Genomic DNA, 21,977 nt, shown 5'->3' with positions numbered 1-21,977 from the left:
AGATAAACAAAAGATACTACTGCACTACTTCCATTCCACAAATATAGAATGCAATTTTAGATAAAGAGCCCAAAATACACACACACTCGATGCAATGCCACAAAGATGAACTTTTGCCTGCATAAAACTTTGCCCTCACTGTAGGAATTTAGAACAAAGCTTTTCTTAAACTGTGGGTCAAGACTCCATATGAGGTCATGTAACTGAATGTAGGAGTCGTGAAAAATTTGGCAACAGTAAAAGGTTATGTCTACCTATTTTATATACCTATATACCCAGGGTTGTGTAGAAATTTCTCAGGTGAAAAGGGTTCATGAGTGGAAAAAGTTTAGGAAATTCCAATTTCGACTATGATCTTTAGCTTCATTCATTCATTCGTTCATTCACTCACTCACTAACTCACTGAATGCTTATTTAGCAGCCACAGTTCTGGGCTCTGGGTAAGTGATGGGGGGAACCTCAAAGATCTCAAGCAAGATAACCCAATAATTATGTCTATCCAGGAATACCATCTCTGGGCTTCAATGTCTCAGTTGGGAAAGGAAGGGTTTGGGGGGGAAGGATTGGACCACATAGAATCTGAGGTCCTATCCAGTCCTAGATTGAGGATAACAACATCCCCCCAAAGTTCTCCTAGTCTAGCAACCAAACCTATAGTTTGGTGGTAGAGTGGATAGGGTGCTGGACCTGTGGTCAGGAAGTCTTGAGTTCAAATGAAGTCTTAGACATTTATGAACTTTGTGATCCTGGCCAAGTTGGGGCAGCCAGGAGGCCCAATGAATAAAGCACTGGCCTTGAAATCAGGAGGACCTGACTTCAAATCTCACCTCAGACACTTACTAGCTGTGTGACCCTGGGCAAGTCACTTAACCCCAATTGCCTTAAATATCCAGGGCCATCTCCAGTTGTCCTAATGTATATCCTGCCACTGTACCCAGATGGCTCTAGAGGAGAGAGTGAGGTTGGTGACCTTGAACAGCCCTTCCTCACTTAAATCCAACTCAGTGCAAGTCATGACATCACCCTGATGTCACGATCCTCTTCAAGAATGAAGGACAAACGGGGCGGCTAGGTGGCACAGTGGATAGAGCACCGGCCCTGGAGTCAGGAGTACCTGAGTTCAAATCTGGCCTCAGACACTTAACACTTACTAGCTGTGTGACCCTGGGCAAGTCACTTAACCCCAATTCCCTACTTAAAAAAAAAAAAAGAATGAAGGACAAACAATAGTGATCCTGGGCAAATCACCTCATGGCTGCTCGCCTCAGTTTCCTTATCTGTAAACAGAGATAATACTAGCACCTGTTTTCCAGAGTTGTGGGAATAAAATAAAATAAATATTAAGTGCTATCCATAAATGTTTGCTGTCATCATCATCCAGCCCAGTAGTATCTGAGAAAACTCTAGATGTAACAGTTCTGTCTTGATCTTCACCATCTGCCCTAGCCTTCCAGCTCAGGAAAAATCCAGAGAGTCCATCTATAATATTTTCTTTCTTTCTTTCTTTTTTTTTTTGACAAGGCAATTGGGGTTAAGTGACTTGCCCAAGGTCACACAGTATAATACTTTCTTAATTATCAGGTCTCCAAAATCTATATTGCCCCAGTTCTATCCTCTTGGGATCATAGATCGAGAGTTAGAAAAGACCTCTAAGATGCATCAAGTCCAACCCCTTCACTGAAGGGATCAAACTGTAAGAACAGACCTAGACAGGAGACAGTGACTTGCCTAAGGTTGTGCAGGCAGTAAGGGGCAAAGGGAGGATTCAAACCCAGGTCCTCCCTTTTCACTCTACCATGCTGGCCCCCTTCTGACTGCTACTCAAGGGAGATGGTCTGGTGGAAAGAGCACTGGAGATGGACTTCAAGTCCCAGCTCAGCTACTCAGGCCTCAGTTCTTTCCTCTGTAAAATGAGATGGTTGGACTAGGTGATCTCTCAAACAAATTCACCGTCTTCTATTCCCCAACTAGTTCCTTTTCCCAACTTCCTTGTTTTTGTCAATGGTTCCGCCATTTTCCTAGTCCCCCAGGAGCAAATCCTTGGAGTCATTTTTTACTCATCCCCCTCTCCTTTCATGTCCTATATCCAGTCACTCACCACATCCTGTTGATTTTTTTCCTTAGAAATATTTCTTATAGCCATTCTTTCCTTTCTACTCCCCTGGCTACCAGACTTCCCCTCTGGAATTATTGGAATCCCATCTGGATTATTGGAAAACTCTCCTCATTCTCCTCTCTGCCTCTAGGATCTTCTCCATTATAATACATTTGCGAATTGCTGCCAGGCTTATTTTTCTTCAGACACCATTAAAAAAAAAATTAAGTTGCTTCTATGAGCAAAACTCTTCAGTTCTTCCTTATTTCCTTCTAAATAAATAAAAACTCTTCTTTCTGGCTTTCAGTGTTGTCCATAATCTGGCCCCCACCCTACCCATAAAATCTGATTTCTGTTTCCTGATACTTCTATGCTATGGACAAGGGTTCTTAACTCAAGGTTGGTGACCTTGTTTCAAAATAACTGCATTCCTTTTGTAAGCCTATTTTATACATTTAAAAACATTGTTCTGAGAAGGGGTCCATACGTTTCACAGCAACGTCAAAGGTGTCCAGGACACAAAAAAGAATTAAGAAGCCTTGATCTAGACAGACGAGTCTCGTGTCCCAAAAAACATTCCTGTCTACAGATTCTCACTCAAACACCATCTGTTCTACTAGGACCTTCCTTAACTGGTCAGAGTTGTTCCTATGTCCAGTGAAAGGCTGGACTAGGTCATCTGTAAAGCCCCTTCTACTTGTAGGGCTCTGTGATGAACTAGGACACCCCAACCCTCACCCACCTCCCTCTACTCTGAACTGGGCCACTTGGGGGATCTACCATACAAGTCACCACAGTCCTAGATCATCTTGTATTGCTCACTCTTGGTTACATGCTGATTTTCTCTTTTGAACTACACTGTAAGCTCCCCGAGGGCAGGAATCTTGTCTCTCACTCAGTGATAGACAAGGCTTGGAGGGAGTCCCCCAGGTTCCATTAGGAGTTAGAGGGTAGAGCTGACCAAGGCCTGCTGAGATCCCTTCTTCTGTCTTAAGACTGTTAACTCTGCTCAGATCCCAAGGGGATCTACCCCCCCCCAATCCCCCAACAGTAGCAAGTGCCTAGTAACTGGTTTTTCCGTCATTCCTTCTGTCCAAGTGATGTCTTCTATGTGCCAAGTCCCTAAAAGACATGATGAGCTCTGTGCCTTTGTGTTTAGGCTGAAGAGAATATCTATTTTCTTGGATGTTTGAGGTATAGAGCCCCAAACCTACCTCAGGGTAGACTACTGTGGCTGACTTTGGCACAGAGATACACTTGTGCACTGGGGTGGTAAAGAGGGAAAAGGAGAGAGACAGACAGGCTGTTTTTGATAACAGAACCCCTAAGCTGGAAAGGACCCCAGAGACTAGACCTAATATGAATCTCAGAGAAACTCGTTATTATTCCTTCTATCCTTCCATCCATCCATCCATCCACCCACCCACCCATCCATCCAGCATTATTAACCACCTTAGAGTCCAGGAACTGTGCTAGGACCAAAAAATGAAAATAATTCCTCCCTGTCTGTTCTCAAGGGGCTTACATTCTCTCTTTCTCCTGGGGGGGACGTTGGGGTGAGGGAGGAATGGGAACATGAACATAGACATCTGGCCTCTGCTGACTCCAGAGGCAGCTTATTACACTTTTGGTGAGTCCCTTCCTCATCCTTCCTCCTGAAATGTCTAATGATTAGGAATTCTAGTTCTGACCTCTGGGGCCAAGCAAAGCTATCCACTTCCTCTTTTATAGCAGAGACCTTCCAGTATTGAAATATTATCTCTCCATCCCCAATTGATATCTTTTTTTTTTTTTTAATGAGGCAATTGGGGTTAAGTGACTTGCCCAGCATCACACTGCTAGTAAGAATTAAGTGTCTGAAGCTGGATTTGAACTCAGGTCCTCCTGAATCCAGGGCCGGTGCTCTATCCACTGCACCACCTAGCTGCACCCCCAATTGATATCTTTACACATATAGGACCTTTTCCTCTTTTTTGCATCAAAGAGAACATGTGTTTTCAAAGGATATAAGCAGGCAATTCTTTTTTTTTTTTTTTTTAGTGAGGCAATTGGGGTTAAGTGACTTGCCCAGGGTCACACAGCTGGTAAGTGTCAAGTGTCTGAGGCCGGATTTGAACTCAGGTACTCCTGACTCCAAGGCCAGTGCTCTATCCACTTCGCCACCTAGCTGCCCCCAAGCATGCAGTTTTCAAGGGAAGAAATCCAATCTATTTATTTGCTTCAAATCACTCATAATTGGAGAAATGCAAATGAAATCAACTTGGAGACTCCACTTCACAGTCAGATTGGCAGAAATGACAAAAAAGGGAAATGACAAATGGTGGAAGGGCTTCAGGAAAACAGGCACACTCAGGCACTGTTGATGGAGCTTTGAAACAGTACTGCCATTCTGGAAAGCAGTTTGGAACCTGGCCCCGAAGCTGCTAACATGCACAAGCTCTTTGATCCAACAAAGAGGAAAAGGTCCTATATGTTTAAAAATATTTATAGCAGTTCTTTTTGTGGTGTCAGAGCCTTGGAAGCAGAGGGAGTGAGCATCAACTGGGGAATGGCCAAACAAACTATGCTATATATTATGGCTTATAAAATGTGATAACATGTAAAGTGCTTGCAAACTTTAGAGCAAGATATAAATGCTATTATTATGACATGGATGTAATTTTAAAAACTACTATTGTGCTATAAGAAACAAAGAGGTAGTTTTAGAAAAACCTGGCAAGACTTGTATGAACTGATTCAAACTAAATAGAGCAGAACCAGAACCAGAACAGAACAGGACAGTGTTGTAAAAATGAACAACTTTGTTCAACAAAATGGTCAGCCATGATTAATCAATAATTAACAAATGCTACCAACTCCTGTTAGAGGTGATATATTCAATATTCTGAGGGAGAGGCAGTTTTTGGATGTAGCCAATATGGGAATCCAGTTTTGCTTGAATATGTTTATTTGTTACAAAGGCTTTACTTTTTTGCTGTTGTTGCTCAGTGAAGTGAGATGGGACAAAAAAGTGATGATCATTGAAAAAAAATTAGTTAACAATATTATGTCCCTGGGGCAGCTAGGTATCGCAGAGGATAGAGCACCAGCCCTGGAGTCAGGAGGACCTGAGTTCAAATTTGACCTCAGACACTTGACACTTACTAGCTTGTGTGACTCTGGGCAAGTCACTTAAATCCAAATGCCTCACACACACACAAAAAAATCTTTAAGGGAACAATATTATGTCCCTCCCAAGTCTTCTCTTTTCCAGGCTAAACCCCATAGTTTTGCTAGGCATAGAAAGAACCTGAGAAGTCATATAGTCAAACACTCTCATTGCACTCTCCTTTACAGAAGAGGAAACTGAGGTGCAAAGAGATGCCATTTGCCCCAAATCACACAGCTAATATGTGGCAGAGTTGGAAATAGATTATAGACTCTTCCCAGTTCCGGGTCTTCTAACTCCAGAGTTCAAAGAAAGCTGGTGACTGGTGGAGGCCTAGCTGAGAACGGAAGGAATGGTCTCGTGTAGCATCTAGATATAGACTTCAGTTTTGCTCTTTTTTAAAAAATCTATGACTAAGAGTAAACAAGCTGTATACAGTTGAGTATACATACACACACATAAATGCACATGCACACATATACCCAGGGTCCCCCAGTGCAGACCCCCGGACAGAACCTTATGGCTAGCCCGTTCCGAATCCCTAAAACTGTCTTCCAGAACTACCAACCATCAGAACAGCTGAGTCACGACAAACAAAGCGCAGTGGATTACTGTATATGCCTCATTCCGAACCTGTAGCCCCCCACCTCTCGTGGAAGGCAAGAGGCAGCTTCGACTTCAGTCCCCAGGGATCAGGATTCAAATCCTCCTCCCCCCCTCCCCTCATTTTACAGTCTAAGCCCAACGGGGTCACAGGATAGGGGCAGGGCCGCTATTCGTATCCCGGGCCGGCCGCGTGCCAGTCCCGAGCTTCTTATCGGGGTCGGGAGCTTCGTCTGGGGCCCTAGCGGGGCCCAGACCCACCAGAATTGGGAGGGGGCGGGGAGAGGGCGGGGCCTCGGGGGCCACTGGCCGGGGGTGGGGTCAAGTTTAAGGCGGTTCATCCTTCCCCCTTTCCGTCCGTCTGTCACTCTGTGGAGCCCACCAGGAGAGAAGCCGACCGTGGCCGCAGCCCTAACCAGGCCTCCCCCAGCTTCTCCCCCCGGGGTCGCGGCCCCCGGGCCCTCCCGCCCCGCTCGTAGTCCGAGGCCGGTCCCGCCCCTTCCATCCGCTCGGGCTCCGGCCCCGCCCCCCCGCGCCAGTTGCCAGGGAGCGGTTGCCATAGAGCTGAGCAGTTGTCCGCGTGCGCAGGCGGAAGTTCCCGGATCGAGGCGCCGCCATCTTTGCTGCCCGGACGCCGAGCGAGAGGCTGACAAGAGAGTCGGAGCCGCCATCCGCTGCCATCCGTCGCGCAGACCCTGCCGGAGCCGCCGCCGCTATGGACGATCGGGAGGATCTGGTGTACCAGGCGAAACTGGCCGAGCAGGCCGAGCGATACGACGGTGAGCTGGGGGGGAGCGGCGAGCCGGGATCCCCGACCCCGCCGCCGCCGCGGCCGCCGCCGCCCACAGAGGCCAGGATCAGGAGACAAAATGGCGGCGGCGGCGGCGGCGTCTCGCAGCCCGGCCCGGGAAAGGCGGGCTCAGGGCGCGCGGCCGGGGGCTGGGGCTGGGGGGGACCGCGGGCCCGCGTGGCTCCGCGTCGCTGCCGCCGCCCCCGCCTCCCCTCGGAGGCCGCGCGTGGGCAGGAGGCCGGGGCTCCCGCGGTGGAGGGAGCTGGTTGTAAAATGGCGGCCGGGGGAGGGCGAGTCCCCGGGCGGGGGAGGGGGAGGCGGCGGCCGCGGCGACGGCCTCACTCCCTCCCGCCCGGCCGCCCCTCCTCCCTCGCCTCCCGGCGGCCGGGCGAGCCCGCCGGCCCGGGCCCCCGCCCCGCCCCGCCCCGCCGCGTGCAGCTCGGGAAGATGGCGGGGGGGGGGGGCGGCGACGGCTCCCCCGAGGCCCGAGGCGGGGCGGCGGCCGCACAAAGGAGCCGGCTGCGGGCCGCCCCGCCGGGAGGCCGATCCTCATCGGAGCCGGGGCCGCATCTGCGCCTCTGCGGGCGGCATGGCCGGGCCGGGAGCGCGGACCCCCGGGCCGCCCTTTAATGCACGCCCCCCCTCCCCCGCCGGGGCCGCGAGACCCCTGGGGGGCCCCGAAGGTGCTTGCTCAGGTCATGTGGCCCTCGTCCATCTTTGGTGATGGACGGACGCCCCAATTAGGAGCTGGGCCTTGCTTAGGGGCTCGGACCTCGGACCTCGGGCTGGCCGCCGTCGGTTCGAATTGTGGCGGAAATAAATGGATCTCAGCCTCTTGCCCTTGGCTGCGGAGCAGCATTTTCACATTGAAAGGGCAATTTCGGCCTCGTTGTAGCTTTTCCCGAAGCTGTGTGGCCCCCAGAACGGCCCCTGGTGCCGCCCCTGGTCTGTCCTCCGTGGACCACGACCGATCCCGCCCCTCCCGCATTCATTCACCCACCATCTTTTGGCCGGGTGGACGAGCAGATCACCTCCCTTTTCTTCTCCCTCCTGGAGCCCCGCCTCCCTCTTCCCCTCCCCCTCCTCTTTTCCTCCCCCTCCCCCCTTCCCAGGTTAAAACTGCCCTTTTTTTCTGGGGAGGAGGGGTTGGGCTGGGGACCTGCTAGGTTTCTCCTCACCTTGGTGGTTTGTCTTCTGTCTCGTTAAACCCGAGAATTTAAAACGCTTAGGCAGATTTCTCGGTTCCACGAAAGAAAGTTTGGCAATAAGGACACGTTTAGTGTCTGGATTGGGGTTTGGGGACATGAGAAAGACGTCTATAGGCAGCAGTCTCCATCTCTGAAACTTGGAAGACTGGCCTGAAAGCTTTCAAAATGCTAATTGAAAAAACGTTTATTTTGGAGGGGTGAGGGACACATGGTGTCATTTTGTTATTGAAAGTCCAAGCAAAGGAAAGCATACTGTCAATTAATGAACGTTTATTAAGCGCCCTACTCTGTGCCCAGGCACTGTGCTAAATGCTGGATTGCTGCTATTTTTTCCCCCCATTCTTATATCCCACAGAAATTCTCAATCTGTTCCTCCTGTACTGAGGAAATATAAAATTAGTAATTGATATGCTTTAAATAAGCTTATCTTGGGGGAGGGGAAACTTACTTTCGTGCCCCTTTTTAGTTAAGTTCTAGGAGTTTTTAAGATCCAGTTCAAGGTCAGAATGGGTAAAATACAGGATCTTGCAAGTAAATGATAGTTACCTGTTTAAGCCTTTTTTTAAAAAAAACAAAACTCTGGTTACTAAAGGTGCTTCTTATCAGTCACATTGTTTCAAGGCTTGGACTTGCACATCAACATCTAAGGTGGGAAAGGGGGAGAACCCAGTATGATTGTTGGGAGGTAAGCAATCCAAAAAAGGGGTGAATTTTGGCCTTCGTGATCAGTGTTTTAAACTGTTCACAAATACATAGATTTCCTTTGTCAGTCATTTGTATGTCCCAGGCTCAGCGAAATAGCTATTTGGGGGTATAGGGGGAGAGAGAACCTTAATTCAGGATGTGTGTGCCTCCCAACAAAATGGATGGATCTCAGGGCTCTTGGTTGCTAAGCAAATAAAATTCTCCTCTATAGTTTGGATGAATGGGATGAACCCAGTTCTTCCATCTGCCCATTTGAAGGCCTAGATCTGGTGCTCCTCCCACTTTTCTCCTTACTCTTCCCTCCCTGCAGTGTCTCAGCCCATTTAATTCAAATGCTTACCTTTTTTGTTTGTTTGTTTGTTACTTCATTTCTTCGAGTTAGAGATTAGATTGGGGAACTAAGCCCCTCTGGAAAACCCAGCAATTTTTGACTGCTGATGGGAAGCAGAGACCAGCACCACTTCCTGCTTGTTCTCCCTGAAGGTTAAATCAAACATCCTACCTCGGTTTGAATATGTCAATATTCAAAGGTTTCTGTGGTTGGTGGTTTTGGTACCAAAAGAGATCATTCTTTGGATCCATCCTTTGTTAAGGAGGCAAATTGGAAGGGAATATATTTAGATTGGTGGCTTCATGTGTTCTCTGACCTTAGAAACCAGCTAGAAGGTATTTTTTGGGACTTTTAGAAACCCTAATAATAGCCTATTAAGCAAATAAGGTTTGCATAAGACTTTTCTGCTTAAGGGCATAAAAACCCCCAAACTAACCCCACTTTTACCTTTTCACCTTCATTTACCTTTTCACCTTCCTTGGTCATTGGTAACAGTTGTTGGGACTTTTTATTTACCTGGAAAAAATGCAGTAAGCACCTTTCTGATCCCCTTCATCTGTCCGCTGGCCAGCCAGTTCACTGTTGGCCTTGAGGAGGGGTAGTTAGTTCCCTTGTTCTTTTTCTTTTCCCTTCCTTTGCCTGAGTATATTTAATTCTTTATAAACTAGACCTAGAGTAGGATTTGAGGTAGTTGCTTTGGCCCAAGTATCTGTAGCAGAAAATATCCCCCCAGGGGTGGTTTGTTTTTTTTTTTTGTCAAACTGGAAGCTCTCCTTTTTGAAGTCAAAGCCAGTTAACCTTCCCGTAGTATTTAGGGAAGAGCTTTGAATAAAGCATTAATATGTGTTTTTTCAATAAGAACAAAGAAAAAAATGGATTCATTTCGTATGTTTAAAAAAGAGAGGCTATTACTTTGGGTGGCTCGACAAGATGTTAGGAACCTTCCATAGTCACGTTGCTATTTTACTTAATAGTTGATTTAGCCTTGTTCTGTCCCTGGCCTGAAGACCTACAAGATTGAAAAGCTTTACAACTCTTCTTTCTATAGTTTGTTTTTTGACTTCTCCTAGGTTGTGAGTAAAACCCAAATGGATTCTTTTTCTAGTGTTACTTGAGGCATAGGATTTTAGTATTGCCTCCATTTTTGTTTAAGAGATAAGGAAGCATGAATTTCTTTTTGGCATCTCCTCTTCTCCACTTGATTTCTGGTGGGTGAAAGGAGGCTTTACTACTAGGCCATTTTATTTTCCACTGCTTTTCATTGTTCTGAAGTTCTTTCTTATGTTGAGCTGAAATCTGTCTGCTGAGGTGTGCTCACCATTCAGTCTGGTTTTGCCCTCTGGGTCACAGCACAAGACCTCTACTAACTCGAGGCATTTGAAACTAAACATCTCCATTTGCTTCCTTTTTTACCTGTGGCATGGTCTCCAGTCTGATCACCATGCATGTAACAGTGTGATGTAGTGAATAGAGCACTGGACTTGTGGAGTATAAGGAGACTGAAGCCCCAATCTCTTTCCCAGTGCGCTTGAGCTGTGGGATGCTGGATAAGACATCTGACTTTTCTGGGGCCCATTTTTCTTCATCTGTAACATGAGAGGGTTGAACTCCATGATCTCTAAGGTCACTCTCAGGACTAAATTTGTGATGCTATGTTTGCACTCCAGTACCCTTCCTCAAATTCAGCAACTAGTACAATTCTTACTAAAAGTCACGGGTCGTTTTTTCACTCTGTTCTTCTTACTAAGTATATGACTTTGGACAAATCATTTAATCAGTTTACTTGTTTTATAAGATGAAGGATCTTAGATTATCTATGGTCCCTTCTCGCTCTAAATCCTAATATCCCTCCCTGTTAACTTACTTGATAGCAAGCAAGCCATGGGCAAATTCCTATTACTTCTTGGCATGCATAGGTCTTCCTTTTGTATAAGAAGCTCATCTTGTATTGGGAAGACTATAGTCAATGTATCTGTTGGTTAGAACTATGACATGTATTTTCTATTTGTTAACTTCAGAGTATCCCACTCAAAAGCATGACAAGTGACTCTCCGGTAGTAAATTGTTTAAAGAGTTCAGTGTCTTCAGTTATCAGTGGTTTCTTTGGAATCTCTTTGTGAAGTGAATCTGACAGCTTGCTTTTGAAAGCACTGTTCTCACATTTTACAGTAGTTTGTAACAAAAAAACGTTAAATATAACAGGTTGGATGTGGTTTATTAAATTTGTGAGTTTTCACATTGTGGAAGAATGAGAAGTTAGAAATGAGTGTGCGGCATCTTAATGATTGAGCAGCATGAAACATTTGCATTTATATGTTACATTTAACTGTGGATTTGTTTCTTTAGGAAGCTGTGTGATTAAAATTTGACTTTATAATTTGGTTGATGTTATATTACAGAGTAGGTCAAATACTTTAATATTATAGGAAGGCTTTGTTTTAAGATTGAGTATCCAACCTTAGGCACTACAAATTTAGTCACAACTAGGGATTTATTTAGATAAAACCTCAGGGAACCAATGTAGACAAGTTGCAGATTTCTGCCATCAACATCCCTTTTAAACCTTAGTAATCTGTTACTCTAGATATAGTAAGGGAGTGTAGCGGGAGACAGTTTCACAGTTGGTTTTACTATGCATTTGAATTAGGCACTTCCCTATTCTGCTTCTGTTTCCTTTTGTAGAGTGGAGATACTGCCTTTTTGGTGAGTAAGGATGGGATGTTAATTAGATGTCTTCAGGAAAAGCTGGCACGGAGTAGGAAAGCATTCTTGTCTCAGCTGTGTTCAAAATGCTACCTACAGGTGACTGTCTGAAATATATTGGAGAGGAGTGCATTTAGAGGGTAGCAGCTAGAATAAAGAAAAGAACAGGCAAATAAAAAGGAAAGAATGCTTCCTTTGGATTATTTTTAAATGCTGGGCTGTCTCTCTATTGGATTAACAATTTAGCCCTCTTCCTGTACATTTTCCTCAGCTGGTATTGCTTCACTTGGAGTTGCCAAGGCAGTCTTTCTATCTATATAGGCAGATTTGAAATCTGTCTCAGATAAATGAACTTCTTTTGCAGACCTTCTGAACCTCCTAGTATGTTTTAAAAACTAGTCCTGATGACTTGGTTATCCAAATGCACTGATTTATTGAAGTTACCCAGAAGCTAGTTTAGGTTTTCTATATTTTATTTCCCACTGCCGCTCAGGTTATTAAGTCGTTTCAGTTAATAAATCTGGACTTGTCCCCTACAAGGTCACTTTGAGGTTAGCAAATGCCACTTTCAGTGTGAAGTGGCCAGCTACAGAATAAAAGGGTGAAAAAAGTGGCTGTTCCACTAGCTAATAGCAGTGGTGGGGGATTTCTCAGTTTGTTAGGTCCACGTTGAACGGCCGGGCATGAATGGTACAAGGTCAGATAACCCTCCCCCCAGTTTTTTGGAAAGGACCCTTTAGTTACTTCTGGTACCAGCTACATTCCCAGTGAGACTCAGATTCAGTTATTACTGGATATTGGTATTTCCATTTGTCCATTGAACCATGCTGTAGTTCTGCCTACCTCTGCTGCTACTATATTTATTTACCCCCTTCCAGTGGAAGTTTATCCTTCACCCAAAGTTCAATGTCTTTCCCCATTTGGTTTGTTATGGGTATATTTAGCCAGCATTTGTACCACTGATAGGATATTGATGATGTTGGGCAAAGAATTCCTCAGCTAATAAACCAGTGTGTATACATAGTTTTACCTTTCCCTATTCTTAATAATCTCAAATTTAGAGATATTATATGATTTAGGAAAGCTGTTATACATGTGCTTTTTAAATTTATTTTTATTTTTTTGGTGAGGCAATTGGGGTTAAGTGACTTGCCCAGGGTCACACAGCTAGTAAGTGTTAAGTGTCTGAGGCTGGATTTGAACTCAGGTACTCCTGATTCCAGGGCCGATGCTCTATCCACTGTGCCACCTAGCTGCCCCTATACATGTGCTTTTAATGCATAATCATGAAAAAATTTATTTGGTGGCTATAATATCTCAGTAATGACTAATGAGTTATTAGGATTGGTCCAGGTATTTTTTGGTGTATGCCAGGAAATAGCCTCTTCCTTTGAACCAGCCTTAGTAAATGGAATCTAATGGTTATGTGATTCCCTAGGTGCATCAAGGTAAAGAAATAACTGATTCTTTATTATTACTAATCAAAAGTTAACAGGAAAGGTTGAAGAATTTCACCTTTTTGGGGGGACTTTGTAGTCTGAATTTAAGGTTTATCAATGTGATCTCTACTTTTTTTTTTTTTTTTGCAGGGCAGTGGGGGTTAAGTGACTTGCCCAAGGTCACACAGCTAGTAAGTGTCAAGTGTCTGAGGCTGGATTTGAACTCAGGAACACCTGGATCCAGGGCTGGTGCTTCATCCACTGTGCCACCTAGCCACCCTGTGATCTCTACTTTTAAATTATGTAGTTTTGTTTTTTTTAAGTGAGGCGATTGGGGTTAAGTGACTTGCCCAGGGTCACACAGCTAGTAAGTGTTAAGTGTCTGAGGCCGGATTTGAACTCAGGTACTCCTGACTCCAGGGCTGGTGCTCTATTCACTGCGCCACCTAGCTGCCCCCTTAAATTATGTAGCATTTTAATGGTTTATATGTAGTTTCTTGCTAGTGTTAGCTTAGATTTTTAATTAGTTTGTGTCCCAGGGACTACAGTTGCTAACATGGCTAATGTAAAACTTATTTTTTTTTAATTTCTTTTTTTTGCAAAACTTATTTTTTAAATGAATTTTCTATATAATTGTAAGGGGGCTAAAATTCTAGCTATACAGTCTAAAATATCTAATGAGTGGTCGCCAATAAATTAGAAACTTTAGCAAGAGTATTTAAGTATTTATTAAAGAGCATTAGGATCTAATGATCAGAGAGAAAGGTAAAAATCGAACTATTTCTAAGAGACCCCATCATCCCACCTGCCATGGTGAGGTCAGGAACAAAAAAAAGGACAATGAACGATTCCTTCTTCCTCACAGAAATCTTTGAAACTGGGAACATCCTGTACACGTACGTGTACGTACACACACACACACACACACACACACACACACACACACACACACACCTCCAAGCTAATTGGCTGGTAGCTTTGATCGACAGTACCCATGAGCAAAAGTTACTTCCTGATGCCAAGGAACTGACCACATGGCTTGCCCTCAGAGGCCTTCTCATGGTGGAGCTTTCCTACAGTAACTCTCCAGCAGGTGGCATCACTCCAGTTGTTACATAATGATGGTTTAGTATGTAATAAATGTAAAAGTTAATATGGAAAATCAGTTGGCATTGAGGAATCTCTATTGAATATACATGGTGGTATCACATGACTAAGTTGGTAATTGTGCTCAGTTGTCAGTCAAGCATTTCTTTGCTTGTCATGTGTTAGTCCTATGGTTAGGCTTCAGATAAAAAGAGAAAACAGTCTGTGGTGTTTTACTGGGGGGATACAACTTGTACTGAGAAGTTTAAGATCTTTACAAAATAGACATTAATATTTTTGAGGTTGAGGGCACTAATACATGAGAGAATCAAGGAAGAACTGAGCCTTGAAAGGAGTTTACATTTCCAAGAGTTGGAAGCGAGGAGGAAGAGAATGCCCAGGCAAGGCAGATATCGGCCAACCCTATGCAAAGTCATGGAAATTGGAGATGGAAGGGTGTGAATGCAGATTATCTGGTAGGCCACTTTGACTAGGACTAAGAATGCCAGCACTGAGGAGTGAGTAATGTGTAGTTGAGCTGTAACCAGATTGAGAAGGCTTTCAAATTTGGCCATCATTGTTATCGGATAGTGTGTTCTGATCAGGAGACTATTGCTAGTTTTCAAAGCATTAGGATACAGTACAGCATAACTTCATCTTGGATTCCAGAGGTGTTTGAGTATCTTGCCAGTGCCTTAGGGCATGAGTATGAACGCTAAAGATGATCATTGTCTTGCAGATGTTTTGAAGATTTGCTTGTTAAGGGATCCACTTAAAAGTTTATTGTGTTTGTAATAAAAATTATTGACTACTTTACTGCCTAGCACTAAATATGCAATGGGTTATTGTGAAGTTTTATTACTTTGTTTTATGTTATTTGAACAATCAATCAAACGGTATGTATTAAGTGCCTACTTATATACCAAGTACTGGGAATACCAAGACAAAAATGACCAGGACATCATACTGGCTAACTTAAAATTTTATAATTTCAGCTTAGACTTTACAGAAATTCCTGATTGTTTTATATATATAGTTGTTTTTATTTGTAAAAGTGAAGTGAGTAGTTTAATTATTACGAGTTTATGATTACTATTTTAGGCCAAGGTAAGTAAATGGGGAAGGGGATGCTGTGTGTAGAGAGCTTCAGTCTTGGCAAAGTGGGATTTTTGAAAGTTATTTCCTCCTAATCCAATCCAATCCAATGCCCTCTTGGCCCTTTATCCTAAGCGTCTTCACTGTTCTTACTACTACAGAGTAAGAGGGACTGGACTTTCTCACTTTATTGAGTACATTTTACTGACATTTTGAGTGTTACCATTAAGTCAGGACTATAGGAACTCACCATGGATAATCGGTTTACCCTTTTAAGTACCAGGACTTTGGTTCATTTTAACTATACTGAACGGCAGCCTTTCCCAAAGGAATATATTACGAATGGATTTGTCTTCTTAAACAGAATACTAATTCTTTGATGTCATACATCACTTGTAGTGGGGTTAATATACTTAATGAATTGTGGTGGTTTTGCGTTTTTGTTTTTGTTTGCTTTTTCAAGATTTTCTATCATGTTCTCAGATGCTACTTTCTCTGCATATAGCATTTGCTTTGCTTCTACTTGCAGCATATGGATCGGGTCTGCAACCTACTAGTTGAAGTTGTAGGACTGTGGACAAGTCACTTAGCCCTTTCCTCCTCTAAAATATGGGGATAATAGCATCCAAACTGCTGTTCTCCTAGGGCTATTGTAAGGATCAAATACCTGGGAAAATACTTTGAATTGTAAATGAAGGTGAAATTATTATTGAAGATATGGCTTTTTAAAGTCATTGGGGAAATAAAGGGAAATTGGTTTTGAATGAGGGCTTTAGCCTATAAGTATGAAGTATGAGTTTAATATCATAGAGCAGGTTTGTGTGTGTGTGTGTGTGGGGGGATTTAGACAATCTGGTGAAGTTTATGCACTATTTCTCAGAATGTTTTTTTATGATAAAAGCATTTTATTATTTTCCAGTTACATGTAAAAATAGTTTTCAACATTTGTTTTCATAAGATTTTTAGTTCCAAATTTTCTCCCCTCCCCAAGACATAAAGCAATCTGATATAGTATGTACAATCAATCACATTAAATGCATTCCTGCATTAGTCATATACCTCGAAAAAGAGAAACAACCCCAAAAAGTAGAAACAGTATGGGTCAATCTGTATTCAGAATCCACAGTTCCTTTTTCTGGATGTGGAGAGCATTTTCTATCAAGAGTTTGGAATTGTCTTGGGTCATTGCACTGTTGAGAAGAGCCAAGTCTATCACAGTTGATCATCACACAGTGTTGCTGTTACGGTGTACAATATCCTCCTGGTTCTGCTCACTTCACTCAGCATCAGTTCACTTAAGTCTTACCAGGTTTTTGAGAATGTTTTTTTAAAAGCAGAAAATAAAGTATTTAGGTTTACAAAAGAACCAATTATATGGAAATGACCAGTTTTTTTTTTTTTAAGCAAGTCAGTGGGCCTTGGCTTAAGAATCCCTGGCATTGACTCACATCTGTTTTATCTGTTGAAAGGGAATTTTTTGCTTCCTGTTTGTCTTAAAGAAGCCTTTGAATTTGGTGTGAAGTGTTATTATTTTTTAAAAATAAATTTTATTGCTGAGTGTGTGTGTGTGTGTGTGTGTGTGTGTGGCAATTGGGGTTAAGTGACTTGCCCAGGGTCACACAGCTAATGTCAAGTATCTGAGGCCAAATTTGAACTCAGGTCCTCCTGAATGCAGGGCTGGTGCTCTATCCAGTGTGCCACCCAGCTGCCCCATATCTTTTGTTTTTATGTTGCCAAAATTTCTCCCTCCAATTCCCCTCTCTCAGAGAACTGTTGCATATAACAAATAATATTTTTAAAAGATAAAAGGGAGGGTTAAAAACAACCAGCAGAACCAATCAATACATTGAAAAAAATCTGAAACCAATATGCAATGTTTCATATCTGTGGGCTTCTTAGTGGTGAAACTTTATTGTGGAATGACAGAAGTGGTAAACTGTGCTTTTGTTATTGTTTGTCTTTCCTTCTGGAAGGGGACCATTGGGGTGATGTCATGACTTGCACTGAATTGGATTTAGGTGAGGGAGGGCTTGTAAGATCACTAATCTCACTCACTCTCTCCTCCAGAGCCATCTGGGTTCAGTGGCAAGATATACATCAGGACGACTGGAGATGGCTCCAGATGTTTAAGGCAGTTGGGGTTAAGTGACTTGCCCTGGGTCACACAACTAGTAAGTCTGAGGTGAGATTTGAACTCAGGTCCTCCTGACTCCAGGGCCAGTCAAAGGACTTCACCACCTAGCTGCCCCAAACCTTGCTTTCAACTTTATATTAAAGGTATCATTTTTTGTTGAAGTAACTTCTTGGATAATATGTCTCATCTCCTCACATGTGCAGCTGCTATATCAAGTCGTAATCACTCACAACAAGCATTTATTAAGCTCTTAAGTGGGAGGTGCTGGATTAAGTGTTGGGCTATTTAAAGGGAAGGGGAATAGAAAGGCAATAAGCATTTATTAATCACCTCTTAAGTGCCCGGGTGGTTTCCAAATATTATTTTCATTCTTCCCACAGCCCTGTTAGGGAGGTGCTAGGATAAACTTTAATAGCTTAAACTTGCACTAAGACTTGGGACACTCTGTATTTTGTATTTATTTAATTTTTGATATGTGTCTTCTCTCAATAGAATCTAAGCTTCTGGAGGCCAAGAAGCTTTTGTTTTGTACTCCTGGGCAACATAGATTATGGATTTTAGAGTTGGAAAGTACCTCAGGTAATCTGGGCCCAACGTCTTGGTTTCTCTTATGAGGAAACTGGCCAAGAAAAGTTCTATGACTTTCTCAAGGTCACATATGTCTTTTCGGAGACAGGTCTTCAGATCTATCGTTTTCTACTACCCATACTCTTCTTTATAGGCGCTTAACAAATATTTTTTGAATTAAATTTACATTATCACCATTTTGTATTTTTAAAATTTTATTCATTTTAGTATCACGTTTACTTAACACAGCTTCTCCCATACCCATAGAGACATCCATTATAATGAATGGGGGGGGGGCAGTTCTATAGCTCCTTTCCCTCCAACATCCTTAGAGTTTTTTGTCATTTCTTTTCTTTTTTGTGGATAAGTTTGGTCATTAAAGTAAATCCCACATTGTTTCATTTTTTTTGTTCTTTCCCTTTCCATTGTTATTGCATATTATTTTCATGATTCTTACTCTTCACTTTGCTTTATTTCATATGGATCCATACTTTTTCTGTATTCTGTGGCTCTCATATCCCAGTAATACAAGTACTGTTTGTTTACCACAGTTTGTTAAGACATTTCCCTAATGCATGGGCATCTACTTTGTTTCTAGGTTTTTGTTACTACAGAAACTGTCACTGTAGATATTTTGGCTGTAAGGCATTTCCCCCTTTCTTTGACCCTCCTTAGTGGCATATACCTTCCAGTAGGCTGTGTATAGTAATATTTTGTTAAAGCTGGAAGGGAAGGAGATTTAGACCTCTTTCCTTTGGCACTTAAAAAAACCCTAAGCACCAAGCATCATCCTGCCTTTATACTCTTGTACATTAGCTCCTGTTCTTCATGAAGACATACTGTTGCTCAGCGCCATGCCTTTGCCCAGTCTTTTCCTTGTTTTCAGCATGTATTCCCTCCTCAACCCTGCCTCCCAGAATCCTTCAGAGCTTTGCTGAGATGTCACCCCTTAAATGAGACCTTTCCTGATTTCCCTTTGCATGTTCTGGTTTTAGTGTTGGGTCCTCATTTTTTCAGGCCAGTTGAAGGTTAGTAGGAAGTCTTTTGTGGTTACTTATTTTGTTAAGAACTGGCTTATTTTGGGAGGGGAGGCAGATAAAGACATACTATTCTCAGGTCTTTCATGTCTTAAATTTTGAAAAATTTTGGATTTCTACTTGAGGCAGCTTCATATTTTTCCTTATTTTCATTGGGGGAAATTTATTTTTAAAACTTCCCAAGATAGATAAAAAGCTTAGAAACAAACACAGCACAGCCTCAGATAACTAGCCTCAAATGACTTAATCCACTTTGTGGTTTTGGGAGTAAATATGGACATGTGAGAAGAAAAACCAGTTCTGGTTCTAAAAAAAATTAACTCCTCCCCCAATGACCTTGTACTTCATTGATTTTGCATGTACTTTGTATATGCTTATTTTATTCATGTTTCCCCTTCTAGAAGCCTGTGAGTTGTCTGAATCCCCAAGGTCTGGCATAGTCCCTGGCATCTACCAGGCACTTATGCCAAATGGTTGTTAGTTGCTGCTTCCACTTGAAAACAATGTTTTCTTTTTTTCCTTCTTCCTTGGAAGAAAATTAGGTATCAAATTAATCAAATTTAGGGAAATATGTGGCCTTTTCATATTGAAAGGTACTGTGATTTGTTTGACAAGGTGACTGTCAGAAAGACAAGTGTTTTTTCTAGGCTAATGTCTGAAGACATTGCCCCCAGGGTGTTAGCCAGTCTGTGTCAGAGGCTGGACTTAGAACACAAGTCTGCCTGACTGACCAGCTCTATCCAATAGGCCATTATGCTATGATGGCTTATTTGTTTAGAATTGACCCACAATATAATAGACCAAAATAATTTCCTTAACCAAATAAATAGGCATTTGGGACTGTTGTATTTTGGGTTGACCCGTTAGTACAGATAACTGAAAGTAAATAATTGATCATTTTCATCAGCATGAATTTTTGGAATGTTTATTATTTTAAGGAATAATTTGATAAGAGATACAGAGGAATAAGACATTTCTGTGCTTTAGGGATCTAAAATTTCATCTAGCATCCTATTAGCAGCATACTTTGTTGCGTCTTAGCCTCAGAGGCTGATCATCAGTGAAGAAGTCATGCACTAACTTTACCTCCACTTTAGTCTTGGCTTGTAGCTTTTCCAAGTTAAATAATTTAGCACTGTGCAGTAGTTGATCTTGATAATGTTTTCATCCTCATTAAAAGGTGTCCAACAAGATCTGAGAAACCATTGTGCTAGCTATGCTGCTTCACTCTGTTGGTGACTGGGAAAGCACAAAAGCACTGTCCATCATCCAGAACTCGTGCAAGCGCGCTGGCAACCAAATTTTGCCATTATTTTCCACAAGCCCTCAACAACTGACAGTAAGTCCCAGAAGCCTTGCTCAGATTGAGGAACATTATGCACAGATCTTTGTTCAGCTCCTGGCAATAGCCACACTGGCTCTTGGGTAGATGATCATCTTCCAGGTGAATGATCAGCTTGTTAAGGAAGACTGGCAAAAATCTTGCCAGCAATGATTATGAAAGAAACACTTCCCTATGATTGTCACAGGACAATTTATTTCCTTTTCCTTTATAGAGATGGACAGTGTAGGCATCCTGACCTTCTTTTGCCATATAACCCAGAAAATTTCAGTCAGCATAGTCATATCATTTTGGTCCTCTTTAAGGACAAAAGACAACAGTGAACTAGCCAGTATCTTACAGAGCCTAAATGCTTTTTTGGGGAGGGTGAGGCAGTGAGGGTTAAGCGACTTGCCCAAGGTCACACAGCCAGTAAGTGTCAAATGCCTTAAGGCCGGATTTGAACTCAGGTCCTCCTGAATCCAGGGCCAGTGCTCTATCCACTGCGCCAACTAGCTGTCCCTAAATGCTTTTTTAAATTAGCAATAAGTAGCCTAAAATTGAGCAGTTAGGTGGTGCAGTGGGTAAGACTGCAGGGCATGGAGAGAGGAATACTTTAGTTCAGATCCAGCCTTAGACACTTACCAGCTCTGTGACCCTGGGCAAGTCACTTCACCCTGATTGCCTCATTTTCCTCATCTGTAAAATCCAAGAAAACCACAAAATGGGGTCACAAAGAGTTGGACTCGGCAGAAATGACTGAACAACAGCAACAAAGTCTAAAAAGCCTTTTTAAGAAAAGAGGGGAAAATATCAAAAAGGAAATATTTTCATTGGATCAAAATCTAGATGTTTATAAACATTTAGACCAAAGTCTAGTTATCTACCTCAGTCTTGTAGTTCTGTTGTTGAGGGTAAGGGTAAATTCAGAGATTTGTTTTGTCCTTCTTGTAGGTTCTCCAGCCAACATTTGGAACAGTTTATGTTCAGATGAGCACAATGAAGTCCATAAGTCCCATAGTTTAAATTCCTTGTTAGTCTCTTTACTCAAAGTGTTCTGTCAGATAGTCACAGAATTAAAGGCTGGAAGGGATCTAGATTTAATTGAATGTCAGTCCTCTTTTTTAGATGAGGAAACAAACCCAGAGAGGGGATATGATTTACTCCAATTACAGCTACATGTCTAGTCGAGACTTACACTTAAGTCTAATTCCCCCAATAGTTTTTACTTTGTTGGTACCCCCCCCCCCAATTTTCAATAAAGAGGCCTTTGAGGTATAATAGAAAGGACAATGGGCTGGGAGTCAGGATACTTGGGTTTAAATTCTGGCTGTGCCCCAGACCCATGTAAATTTGGGGTTTATTTGCTAATTTCTAAAAATGAAGAGGCTTTGACTTAATTTCTGACTCCCTCCTATTCTAAGATTCTACAATTCTATAGGAGTTTACCCGGCCATTCAAAGCCTTTACAACTCATATGACCATTATCACTGGCCTGAGGTAGCCTGCCCTCAAGAGCATATTGTGTGTAGGACTTTGAAGAAGCTCCCCTGTTCTCATTGGGCGAAGTTACCAAATTGTTAATGTTGTGGAAACCACTGAGCTTTCCATTCTGCAAATAGCTTTGTGTTCAGTCTTCATCATTCCATGCTCCTGTGTTTCCTCTGTCTGCCCTTACACACTCCCCCAAACTACCTGAGGTAATTCCAAATCCC

The 21,977-nt window shown here is 42.8% G+C and overlaps 1 protein-coding gene across 2 annotated transcripts in view; it reads left to right on the top strand.

Annotated features, from left to right (window-relative positions):
- Positions 1-6,431: 6,431 nt before the first annotated feature.
- YWHAE (tyrosine 3-monooxygenase/tryptophan 5-monooxygenase activation protein epsilon) overlaps positions 6,432-21,977 on the top strand; it is a 41,025-nt gene continuing 25,479 nt past the window's right edge. The window contains exon 1 of one of the 2 annotated variants that reach the window (XM_044002843.1): positions 6,432-6,625. In XM_044002843.1, coding sequence (XP_043858778.1) covers positions 6,562-6,625 — 64 coding nt within the window. In that variant the 5' untranslated portion in view covers positions 6,432-6,561. The remainder of the gene's footprint in view (positions 6,626-21,977) is intronic. The other variant, XM_044002842.1, reaches the window with a different exon arrangement.

The sequence above is a fragment of the Dromiciops gliroides genome, chromosome 4 (assembly GCF_019393635.1).
Source record: "Dromiciops gliroides isolate mDroGli1 chromosome 4, mDroGli1.pri, whole genome shotgun sequence".
Taxonomy (NCBI): Eukaryota; Metazoa; Chordata; class Mammalia; order Microbiotheria; family Microbiotheriidae; genus Dromiciops; species Dromiciops gliroides.
This window is presented reverse-complemented; position numbering and strand designations above follow the sequence as displayed.